Source organism: Planococcus citri, chromosome 4 (assembly GCF_950023065.1).
Source record: "Planococcus citri chromosome 4, ihPlaCitr1.1, whole genome shotgun sequence".
NCBI classification, from domain to species: Eukaryota; Metazoa; Arthropoda; class Insecta; order Hemiptera; family Pseudococcidae; genus Planococcus; species Planococcus citri.
The window spans coordinates 67914253-67927634 of NC_088680.1; the positions used below are offsets into that span (position 1 = coordinate 67914253).

The 13382-nt window shown below is 30.4% G+C and overlaps 1 protein-coding gene across 2 annotated transcripts in view; it reads right to left on the reverse strand.

Annotated features, from left to right (window-relative positions):
- Positions 1 to 435: 435 nt before the first annotated feature.
- The window catches only part of LOC135844389 (RNA polymerase II elongation factor Ell-like), a 118752-nt gene continuing 105805 nt past the window's right edge, over positions 436 to 13382 (reverse strand). For both annotated transcript variants that reach the window (XM_065362569.1, XM_065362570.1), the window contains 7 exons: positions 11982 to 12150; positions 11671 to 11900; positions 11456 to 11594; positions 7359 to 7553; positions 7140 to 7250; positions 6849 to 6991; positions 436 to 2368 (listed from right to left, as the gene is read on the reverse strand). In XM_065362569.1, coding sequence (XP_065218641.1) covers positions 2249 to 2368; positions 6849 to 6991; positions 7140 to 7250; positions 7359 to 7553; positions 11456 to 11594; positions 11671 to 11900; positions 11982 to 12150 — 1107 coding nt within the window. In that variant the 3' untranslated portion in view covers positions 436 to 2248. The remainder of the gene's footprint in view (positions 2369 to 6848; positions 6992 to 7139; positions 7251 to 7358; positions 7554 to 11455; positions 11595 to 11670; positions 11901 to 11981; positions 12151 to 13382) is intronic.

A 13382-nucleotide genomic window follows, 5' to 3' on the forward strand; every position in this document is an offset into this window, starting at 1 on the left:
TTCTGACTTGATATGTTTGGGTATGCAACCCATTTGACACGGCTAAAATCGTTGAAAAGCCTTTAGAAGGATCTGTTAAATTGAAGCGATGTAGTTCGTTTTTAATTCGGAGTCAACGAACATGTGTTGCACTCTGGCGGTGAAATGCATGAAACACATGTTATCATGCTGAAAGGGGGACATTTCCATACTCACGCACACTTACACACGCGCACACATGACTTGTCGAGATGTGAATAAATGCGATTCTCTGCAAAAAGTCCCCCTGGCCCCTTTCAGCAAGTCGATGGTGGCGCCGCCACGAGATGTTAACGCCGAATCGCATAGATGGCGCCACGCATCCGTACGGAATTCATTTTTCAATTAAAAATTGATTACTTCATTCTAGAGTCGAATTTTTTCGTGTTTTCTAATGATTTTAAATAATTATCACAATTATTCGAATGCAAGACAGCCGTAATGGTTTATTATTTATAATACATAAAAACACAATCATCATCAATGTACGCTAAAAATAAATTTCAATTTTTTTTTTTTTGTTTTCAGGTGCGTTCATGATTGTCTGTAACTAACCGTAATAAAAGTTACGGTCTGTTACAGAAAAGTAAAATACAAGAATTCTTATGGCGTAGTTCACGTTGTCCGTAACCGTAACTTTTTGTTTTACAGAAAAGAACAAAGAAAATTACAGAAAAGTAAAAAATTTTTTACTTTTCTGTAACAAGCCGTAAGAGTTACGGACAATCATAAACGCACCTTTCGTAAATAATACTTAAGGGCTACACCTCGACGACGAGAGAAATTGCGTAAAATTTTTACAACATGTTCGAATAAAATCAGTTTGAAAACATACAATTAAAAGTTAATGAGAGACAAAATAAATAATTATTTACAAAAGTATATAAATAATATCACATAATCTGTAATCGTACAAAATTACAGCATTTCGTAGGCACCTTACCATCAAAGTACACGTTTGAAAAAACCTCGAGTACACTTTGGTTATTGGCGGATCAACTTCAAGTCGAATTTCTAACACACTGTTCTGAGAGGAGAGAAAGAAAAAAAAACATTTTAATAATCTTACTAGATAAACTTGTCGTGTCTCTAATATGTCTTAGAAAATGAGAAAAATAAATAATAAATTACACGCGCTCTCTGCAACCTTTAATGTAAAGGTCGTATTTTAAACCAAAATTTCATCAGTGACTACACTCTTACACAATACAATAGTAAAAATTGGTACAAAAAACAAAAAGAAAAAAACAAAAGCAAACTGGCCGATAAAATACACTATTTTTCAAATGATGAGAAAAACCAAAAAACAAAAAACAAAAATTCGCGTATAAAAAGAAATTAAATACCGATTGTGAGATTTTTTCAAAAATCTGGCCATCGAAAAACAAAAAAAAATATATTAAGAATTTACATACTCTATATCGTACAACCGAAGTGTAAGGGGAAAAAATGAGGGAGAAGGGGGAAGGAAGGTGAAAATTAAAAACGAACAAAAACAAAACTACGATAGCATAGGTAGGTATAGTATGTTTTGAGAAAAAAGGAAAAAAAAAGAGTAAGCTCTCTACTACGAAAAAAATCGCACGACATCGTAAAGCGTAATAACAAGGAGAACAAAAAAATGTCAAATAAATAAATAGTACAAATTACGAGGGTAGTAGTAGTAGTAGTAGTAGTAGGTAAGCTAGTAATAATTTCTACACAAAATACAAACGTTATTATTCATCATTTTGTCGAAATAATACGTTATAATATTAAAAAGGTTGGACTGAATTTCGAAAAAAATGGCTTTTGATTAAGAGATTTTGCTCAACCGTAGGTACAACACAATCAAAACACACACACGAAAGGAACTTCGTTCGGTATAAATATTACACGTTATAATATTAACAAATATAATTCTTAGCGATATTTTCCCCCATTACATGATAATATTAGTTATCACAATAAACGTCACCGTTCTTTGAATTTTTTTTTGTAAATTTTTTTTTATCACATACAAACATTTAGAGAAATTTAACAACTTCGTATAGGTATTATAATATCAATAATAAATAAATTCATTAACTTATTCAGTCGTACCGAAGTGATATAGACTTCTGATTTTTTTTTTTTTTTTTTCATCTTCATCTTCTTAGTTATCGTTATGGGTTTAAATATGTAGTACGTAGATGGGTGTAGACGATGAGTCTTGAAAATAAATAGGTATATTACCACCGGTAGGTATTGATTATTTGGACGCAGCTGCCGCCGCTGTGCTGACAACCACCATGGCGGGCTTCACTACTAGTTGATGACCGTTGATCGGTTGTAATCGACTGACTGTTTTTAGCAGCGGTGCAGGCATAACCTGAAGAAAACAGATAGGAAAAAAAATACGGATGAGTGAAAAATTCTTCCTTTAATATTGGAACATGTATTGGTACGTAATTACGTATAGGTACGTATTTTGGGCACTAGCTCCTAGAAGAGTAAATCAGTGTTCATTTTGAGGTCCAATGGATTTTAGAAAAAAATCAGCGATTTCTGGACACCACACTGTGGTGGCCTGGAGGGGTCAATTTCGATTTTAGGGCACTTGAAGTTCAGAATCATTAAAAACATTTAAGACTTCTGTTGGTAAGTATTCACTTTTTTTTGTTTTTTTTTTTACATACAAATTTACGAAAATTTTGATTTTTTTTTTAAATCATCAATTTTAACCAAAATGAACTTGAAATTCAAAATTCAAAGAAAATTGATTTTTCGATTTTATTCAAGACTTTTATTGATACTTTTTATAATTTTTTATATTTTTTTTTTACAAATTTAACGAAAATTCTGATCAATTTTAACCAAAATCAACTTGAAATTCAAAAAAAGGCAAAAAAAATTGATTTTTCGATTTTATTCAAGACTATTATTGATTAATATGTACTTTCTATGCACTTTTTTTTTTTTTTTTACAAATTTAACGAACATTTTGATCAATTTTATTTTAATTTATCAATTTCAATCAAAATTAACTTAAAATTCAAAATGCAAAAAAGATTGTTTTTTTGTAAAAAAATCGTTTTTTTTTTCACCTTTTTCAAGACTTTTATTGGTACTTTTTTTTTTACAAATTTACGAAAATTTTGATTTTTTTTTAAATCATCAATTTTAATTTAACCAAAATAAACTTGAAATTCAAAATGCAAAGAAAATTGATTTTTCGATTTTATCCAAGACTTTTATTGATACTTACTTTTAATTTTTTTTTACGAATTTAACGAAAATTTTAACCAAAATCAACTTGAAATTCAAAATGCAAAGAAGATTGCTTTTCGCAAAAAAAAAAAAAACGTTTTTTTTCAAATTTTCAAAAATTTTAATAATTTTTCTTTTAACTCATCAATTTTAACAAAAATCAACTTGAAATTCAAAATGCAAAGAAAATTGATTTTTCGTTTTTATTCGAGACTATTATTGACTAATATCTACTTTTTAAGCATTTTTTTTTTTTACAAATTTAACGAACATTTTGATTAATTTTATTTCAATTTATCAATTTCAATCAAAATCAACTTAAAATTCAAAATGCAAAAAAGATTGTTTTTTGTAAAAAAAAATCGTTTTTTTTTTTACCTTTTTCAAGACTTTTATTGGTACTTTTTTTTTTTACAAATTTACGAAAATTTTGATTTTTTTTAAAATCATCAATTTTAATTTAAGCAAAATGATACTTACTTTTAATTTTTTTTTTACAAATTTAACGAAAATTTTAACCAAAATCAACTTGAAATTCAAAATGCAAAGGAGATTGCTTTTCGCAAAAAAAAAAAGTTTTTTTTTTCAAATTTACGAAAATTTTAATAACTTTTCTTTGAACTCATCAATTTTAACAAAAATCAACTTGAAATTCAAAATGCAAAGAAAATTGATTTTTTGATTTTATTCAAGACTTATTATTGATTAATATGTACTTTCTATGCACTTTTTTTTTTTTTTTTTACAGATTTAACGAACATTTTGATCAATTTTATTTCAATTTATCAATTTCAATCAAAACCAACTTGAAATTCAAAATGCAAAAAAGATATTTTTTGCAAAAAATCGTTTTTTTTTTACTTTTTTCAAGACTTTTATTGGTACCTTTTTTTTTTTTTTTTACAAATTAACAAAAATTTTGATAAATTCAATTTTTTGAATTATCAATTTAGACAAAACTCTTGAAATTTAAAATTTTACGATTTTATTCAAAACTTTTATTGGTACCGATTTACCGACATTTTGATAAATTTAATTTTTTAAATTATCAATTTTAACCAAAATCAACTTGGAATTCAAAATGCAAAGAAACCTATTTTTCAATTTTATACAAGACTTGGTACTTTTTATACATTTCTTTTTTTTTTACAAGAAAATTGTGATCAATTTCAACCAAAACTAACTTCTAACTTGAAATTCAAAACTTGAAACAAAACTATGATTTTTTGGATTTATTCAAAACTTTAATTGGTACCGACCTTTTTTTTTTTTTTTTTTTTACAAATTTACTTACAAAAATTTTGATAAATTCTATTTTTTTATTTTTTTTACGAAAATTTTGATAAATTTTCAAATTATCAATTTTACCCAAAATCAACTCGAAATTTAAAATTCAAAGAAAACTATTTTTCGATTTTATACAAGACTTAATACTTTTTATACATTACTTTTTTTTTTGAGTACAAGAAAATTGTGATCAATTTTAACCAAAACTAACTTGAAATTCAAAACTTGAAAACGAAAATGTTGATGAATTTAATTTTTCAAAATTATCAATTTTACCCAAAATCAACTCGAAATTCAAAATGGAAAGAAAACTATTTTTCAATTTTATACAAGACTTGATACTTTTTATACATTTGAAGAGTGATATTCCAAAACTCGCTTTGTCCATTTTTATCAAAGTTGGGTTTTCAGTGGTACCTGGTAGATGAAGTATTAACTCACATTCCTACATCATCAACCTACCAAAATGAGGTGTTAAACTCACCTAAATAGCCAATTCACTAAAAATTAAAAAAAAAATAATGTTCCAAAACGCGCTTTGTCCATTTTTATTGAAATTTTTTTCAGCAGTATTTAGTGGATGAAATGTATACCTACACTCCTACACCATAAATCCACCCAAATAAAGTGCTAAACTCGCCTAAAAAGCCAATTTACCCGTTTAAAGGAAAACTGTTTTTCCTCTCTCCTGAAAAGTTGTGAAAATGGACAAAGCGAGTTTTGGAATATCACTCTTCATTTTTTTTTTTTAACCAGAAAATTTTGATCAATAATTTTAACCAAGAGTAACTTGAAAACTTGAAATTCAAAACGATGATTTTTCGATTTTATTCAAGACTTTTATTGCTGCTACCGCTTTTTTTTGTTTACAAATTTACGAAAATGTTTAATTTTTAAATGACTTATCACTACTTTTTATTCATTTCTTTATTCTTTTTTTTTTTTTTTTTACAAATTTACGAAAATTTTGATGAATTTAATTTTTTGAATCATCAATTTTAACCAAAATCAACTTACTTGAAATTCAAAACATAAAGGAATTTGATTTTTTGATTTTATTCAAAACTTCTATTAATACTTTTTATTCGTTTCTTTTTCGTTTTTTTTGTTTACAAATTCAACGAAAATTTAGATCAATTTCATTTCAAATTATCAATTTTCATCAAAATTAACTTGAAATTCAAAATTAAAAAAAAAAGAGATTTCTTGATTTTATTCAAGACTTTTATTGGTACTTATCAACTTTTTTTAAAAACAAATTCAGCGAAAATTTTGATAAATAATTTCATTTTTTAAATTATCAATTTTTAACCAAAGTTAACTAGAAATTCAAAACGTAAAAAGATCAGTTTTTTGAATTTAGTCAAGACTTTTATTGACACTTTTTTATTACGTATTTTTTTTTACAAAAATTTCAATTCAAATTATAATTTTTTTTTTCATTTATTGTTATAATGTCACAAAATTCAAAATTATTTTGAAAATTCAAAATGAAAAAATAAATAAAAATCGACCTTTTGATTTTATTTAAAACTTTTATTGGTAGATAGAGATATCTACTTTCTTTTTTTTTTTTTTTTTTTTTTGCAAAACCAACGAAAATTTTAATAAATTATTTTTTCAATTATCAATTCTAAAAATCAACTCGAAATTTAAAATGTAAAGAAAGTAATTTTTTTGTTTTTATTGATACCTACTTATTTCATTTTTTTTTCAACAGATTCAACGAAAATTTTGAAATTTTGATCAAAATTGACTTAAATTCAAGATGTAAAAAAAATTGATTTTTTTTTCTTTTTTTGATTCTATTTTCGAGACTTTTATTTTTCGTTTTTATTTTTTTTTTATGAACTTGATGAAAATTTTAGTAAATTTTATTTCAAAATCGTAATTTAAATTTTCAACTGAAATTGACTTGATGGCATTCCTTTTTACATTTTAATCCAATAAAAAAATTAAAATGCTGAGATTTTCTCATCTACTTTTTCTTTACATGCGTTTTTCTCGAAACGAGCTTTTTTAATACTGAAAGTTCAAATGCTTCAAGTTCGCGAATTGTAGAGATAGGCGACAGATACGATCAAAATTAGCGTCTTTAAAAAAATCATCATTCGATATTCTCTTGTATTTTTACTAATAAATTTTGGAAGTTTTTTAAAAATTTTTTTTTTAGATCTTGTGAAAAAATATTCACCAAATTTAAAGGACCCGGCTTCGAAACCCTAATCAACTACTCCAATACGTGATTTCAACCTGGCAGATTCGCTGATAATACATAATAAATTAATCGAATACAAAGTACACGTTGTACTCACGTTAGTTTGTAAGTGCGGTGACGCTGTGGTAAGTAACATTTGCCCAGATGAAGGTTGTGCCGCCACGACGAAGGAATGATTTACTACGTTACCGACGTTCGTATGTACCGGAACCGTAGTTAGGACAGAATTCGTACGTTCTCCTACGAATCAAAAACACAACACACTCGATTAATATGTACCTTATTACAAATTCATCGAAATTCACATCATCAAAAAAAGATTCACACAAAAGAAAGTGAGTCTCGTTTAGAGAATTAGTAGCTCTCTGAATAGCGAGCGGATACTCACCGAAACTAGAAGTAGTGATGGTACCATTAGTAGTAACTTGAGGGAAGCCGGATTTGACGGGTAAAGATACATTTTTATGATTCGCAGACACGGAGGAGGGTAAAGTGATACCTGAAAAAATGCAGAAAATTTTACACGGTTATAAAAAAACAGTTCACTTTGTTTCATCACTCATCAGATTCAGATAGGCGTATTCTACAAGGCTATAGTTACACTCACCGGTGGGGGTAAAATGAACTGGCGAGTTAGTAACTTTGCTACTTCGTACAATAGTATTAACGCCGCCGCTCGTGTTACCGGTAACGGCTACATTCGGGGTAGCAAGTTTTTGAAACGATTCGCTTATTATTGTATACGCGTTGCCTGCATGCACAGCCATTTTTGGTAATGTAGCAGATTCGGAAACTTTTTCGCCTGAAAATGAAGGAAAAAATTTAGGATTAAATTATTATAACACGAGTAAATCAATCATCTCATAAAACGCTTGATATTTTCTAATCGCTGCGTGTCCAAGTCTTAAAAATTTCTTATTATCAGAAATTCTAAAAAGAAATCAACTTTCTGCTCTTTTTTTCATTTGGTACAATTTTGTTCAAATTTCAACCTCCGAAAATCAGTCTGCTGGACACTCCAAAACTGCTCAAAATAGCTTTCAACTGATGTTGGAGACTTGGAGGCGGTTCAAGCCGTTCTGAAGCCTCCAGCCATATTTTGGAAATTATAAATCAATTTTCAGAAAATTCTACAATACTTGAATGAAATCGACTTTTCGATTTTAATTGATACAATTTCAATCTTTGAAACTCTGCTGAAGACTCCAAAACAGCTCAAAATAGTCTCCAGTTTCAATCCGTTCTGAGGCCTTGGAAATTTCGAATTAATTTTCAAAAAATTCTACAAAAATTGAAATCGACTTTTCAATTTCATTTTGATGGAATTTTGTTCAAATTTCAACGTTCGAAAATCGGCAGAAGACTCCAACAACTACTCAAAATAGTTTCCAATTGACTTTGAAGGTGATTTCAAGCCGTTCTGAAACCTCCAGTTATGTTTCGGAAATTTCATAATTTTCAAAAAACATCGAATTCAATAATTTTTCAACTTTATTTGGCACAATGTAGTGTCAATATTATTAATTCAATTATCAAAATCTGTTGAAGACTCCAAAACTGCTCAAAATAGTTTCTAATCGATGTTGGAAGCAGTTTCAAGCAGTTCTGAAGCCTCAGTCATATTTTGGAAATTTCAAATCAATTTTCAAAAAATTCTGCAAAAAAACGAAATTCATTTTTGTTGAAATTTCAACTTTTGAAAATTTGCTGAAGATTCCAAAACTGCTCAAAATAGTCTCCAATCGATGTTTGAGGCGGTCTCAAGCCGTTCTCAGGCCTCCATTCCTACTTTGGAAACATCAAATTAATTTTCAAAAAATTCTACAAAAATAGAAATCGACTTTTCAATTTAATTTCGCACAATTTTGCCTAGATTTCAGCTTTTGAAACTCTGCTGAAGACTCCAGAACTGCTCAAAATAGTCTCCAATCGTCCAATCGATGTTGGAGGCAGTTCCCAGCCGTTCTCAGGCCTCCATTCCTACTTTGGAAACATCAAATTAATTTTCAAAAAATTCTACAAAAATAGAAATCGACTTTTCAATTTAATTTCGCACAATTCTGCTTAAATTTCAGCTTTTGAAACTCTGCTGAAGACTCCAGAACTGCTCAGAATAGTCTCCAATCGTCCAATCGATGTTGGAGGCAGTTTCCAGCCGTTCTCAGGCCTCCACTTCAATTTTGGAAACATCAAATTAATTTTCAAAAAATTCAAAAAAAAATCGAAATCGACTTTTCAATTTCATTTGATAGAATTTTGTCCAAATTTCAACGTTCGAAAATCTGCAGAAGATTCCAAAAATACTCAAAATAGTTTCCAATTGATTTTGAAGGTGGTTTCAAGCCATTCCGAAGCCTCCAGTCATATTTCGGAAATTTCAAATCAATTTTCAGAAAATTCCCATTTACAAGTACTTAGTACCTACAATATTTTTTGTCCAAATTTTCAACCTTTCAAAAATCTGCTAAGACTCCAAAAACTACTCAAAATACTTTCCAATTGATTTTGAAGGTCGTTTCACTCCGTTCTAAAGCCTCCAGTTATATTTTGAAAATTTCATAGTTTTCAAAAAATTCCACACAAATTGAATTCAATTTCTCAATTTCATTCGGTACAATTTAGTCTCAATTTCAATTTTCAAAAATTTTCCAAAGACTCCAAAACTGCTCTAAATAGTCTCCAAATTGATGTTGGAGGCAGTTTCAAGCAGTTCTGAGGCCTCCAGTCATATTTTGGAAATATAAAATTAATTTTCGAAAAATTCTACACAAAACCAATTCAACCGTTCAAATTTAGTAAAAGAAACTGCTGAAAATACGTTCCAATCGATTTTGAAAATGGTTTCAAGCCGTTCTGAAGCCCTCGGTCACATTTTTAAATTTCAAATTATTTTCAACAAATTATACAAAAATACAAATTTAAAAAAAATCGAAATCCACTTTTCTAATTTTTATTTTGCACAATTTCGCCTAAATTTCAACTTTCAAAAATCTGCTGAAGACTCCAAAACTGCTCGAAATAGTTTCCAAATTGATTTTATGAAGATGGTTTCAAGCATCGACCTTTTATTCCCTATCTGGACAGCGATTCCAATCGGAATTCAAGCAAATATCTGATGCAAACCTCCCAATTTGAGTTTGTAAAGAATGCCTCTGCGCATTGCGCGAACTCGTCTCTTACCTTACCCCACTTACCACACGTATGATCCTAATCCATCATGATCGCGTGTGGAAGGAGATAACCACCTTCCACACGCGATTATGATCGTACGCTTGGTAAGTGGGGTAAGGTAAGAGACGAGTTCGCGCAATGCGCAGAGGCATTCTTTACAAACTCAAATTGGGAGGTTTGCATCAAAATGAACCCTTCGAATCGCGGTCCAGATGAGGAGAATAAAAGGTCGATGGTTTCAAGCCATTCTAAAGCCTCTAGTCCTATTTCGGAAATTTCAAATCAATTTTCAGAAAATTCCCATTTAGTACCATTTTTTGTCCAAATTTTCAACTTTCAAAAATCTGCTGAAGACCCCCAAAAACTACTCGAAATACTTTCCGATCGATTTTGAAGATGGTTTCAATTTCATTTGGTACAATTTAGTCTCAATTTCAATTTTTAAAAATTTTCCGAAGACTCCAAAACTGCTCTAAATAGTCTCCAATTGATGTTGGAGGCAGTTTCAAGCAGTTCTGATGCCTCCAGTCATGTATTTGGCAAATTTCAAATCAAATTTTCAGAAAATTCTACAGAAAACGAAATCGACTTTTCTATTCCATTTTGCACAATTTTGCCTAAATTTCAACTCCCGGATATTTGCTGAAGACTCCAAAACAGCTCAAAATAGTTCACAATCAATTTTGAAGGTGGTTTCAAGCCGTTTTGAAGCCCTTAGTGATATTTTTGAAATTTCAAATTATTTTCAAAAAATTCTACAAAAATCGAAATTGACTTTATTATTTTATTTGACACACTTTTGCCTAAATTTCAACTTTCAAAAATTTGCTGAAGACTCCAAAACAGCTCAAAATAGTTTTCAATTAATTTTGAAGGTGATTTCAAGCTGTTCTAAAGCCTCCAGTTAAACGTATTTTGGAAATTTCAAAATTTTCAAAAAATTACAGAAAAATCGAATTTAACTGTTCAATTTTATTTGGTTCAATTTTGTCTAAATTTCAATTTTAAAAAAATCTGTCGAAGTCTCAAAAAGTGCTTAAAACAATTTCCAATCGATATGGGGAGAGGGGAGGGGAGGGGAGGGAGGGGAGGGGGCCAATGCGAGATTTTAGGGGTGGGATTATATTTTCCAGATTAGGGCGAATTTTTGAAAACTCGATTTTAGGTTATGACCCAGAAAAATGTAGAAATTTGTTTGATCTCAAATTTGGGAGGTCCAAAATAATTGATTTTCAACTTCCATCTTATAAGTAGATCAATTTCTAATATATTTCCTGTGAACTCAAATAAATTCAAAAAATTTTCCACTATTTGAAAATTAAAGGATACGTCTTCTGAATGCTTTCAATTCGCGATTTTTTTTGTCCAAATCCAAAAAATATTAATTTTTGGATTGATTGATCAATTTGTAAAATCATTTTTTTTTTTCGTTTCAGTTTCAGTTCCCATTGTGAAGGACGCCTCGGACATCGCTGCATTTTTCATCGTAGCAAATGTTCAAAAAAAAAATGCCCCAAATCGACGAATATTTACCTCCATTATGTTGAACCAAGGCGATAGGTTCGGCTGAATCTGCGATCATACGGATCGTAGAGGAGGATAAAAATTGCAATGGACTAACTACAGTTGTACTGGTTAATTTATCAAGGGGCATTGAAGCTGATTCCACAATCTGTAAAATAAAATCGTCGATTATTTTCAATTCACACAGCAGATTCGTAAGATAGTACATAGGTAAAAATACTAACGTGAATTTGAGGTGGTAAACTATCGCTAGTGGTAGAGACGACATTCGGCGAAGATATGTGTAACGGTGAAATACTACACGAACCAGTCGACGAACTGCTTCCGTAATACGTATCGCCTTTACTTTTCACTTGGCTCGAATCGTCTGCGTCGCTCATCAACGCGATTTTATCCGCGTCACGTTCCATTTCGTAATCTCTTTGGTCAGTCCCGCCGCCATTTTCGATATTACCTGCGACACGAAAAATAAACACGTAAGCTCTCTAATGTCTCATATTGGTTGCCTAATCGTCCATTGGATGGAAACACTCACCATTTGGTTTTGATTCGACGCTTTCAGGTAACAGCGAATTGAAATCAATATGATCCCACTGAGCTGTAAGTTCCTTCTTCAACGTAGTGAGTCTTTGCTGATTGATTATCTTTTCTCGAGCCAATCTTTCGAGTTCGGTTTCCAATTCTTGTTCTCGTCTTCTCAGAATCTACGCAAAAAAATTAATAATAAAATATTAGAATATAAATTTCTACCGAGTTGGCAATAGCTCGACATAAGTTTAAACACACGTAAATAGTATCTGTGTTTACATAATTACACCATATACAAAGTGTGTATTTCTGTCGTTCGATCGTGCGAACAAGACGACGAGTTCGTAGACGAGCAAGAGAGGTACATACTACATACATACACGTAGAGTAGAGTTTATTTTATTTATTTTCATGGTCATCGACGAGTCGACGACGATGAAGCCGACGACACCAGAGTGAAAACAGAGCATCGATATATGCAAATCGTATATTCCATCTCGAATCCGTAATATAACGAACGACTAGAACCAGAGCCACAGAGCCAGCGAACGAAAATTAAATCGAAAAAATTTCGTGTATTTGGTCACGTCGACTTCGTCATCGTCATCATCATTATTATTATTCGTATTACTGTACAATAGAAAAAGACCACCGCCATCAGCAGCACCAGCATTTCACGCATTATCATCATCATCAATGTTCATTGGCTCAATATTCTCTCGATAAACAATCGTCTAAAGTGAAAGAGTGAGCCGTTGGCGATGGCGGGGGTGATGGTGGATTCAATTCGTAAGTACATATTTTTCGTTCCTCAACCTTGAACGATTTATTATTATGAGACACCTCGTCCGCTTCCTTGTTACAGACTAGTTATTTTCAACTTCCGTATATCCTGAATGCTGCTACCGTCGCCGCCGCAGCGATCGTATGAGTTTTTTTTCACTTGCTACCGAATTCGGTATGATTTTATGGTCTACTAGAAGACCCCTCCAGGGATGATTCGAGAGAAGAGGTGTAATAAAACAACATGCTAAAAGCAGGAAAAAAACAAGACTTTTGAGCAGGATATACGTATTTGTTCAAATATAACAATTCGAAAGACTGGTAGTATGGGAGGAAGGATTGGGGGGGGGGCGGCGGGAAAAGTTGTGAAGTATACATTTAATCAAGTAAAGATTCCAAGTTGAAGGGAGCTTCAAAAAAAAATATATTCAAAAAATTTCAGAATTTTGAAAGAATAAGGAAATAAATGGAAAATTTGCACAAGTTTCAAAAAAACATGCCAATTTTGATTTTTGACACAACATGACTTTTTGACCACTTTGAAAAATAAAAATTAGCATTTCGGAAATCTCGTGAATAAGTAGAAAATTTTTTGGTGACTCCACAAAATATAACTTTATCGACG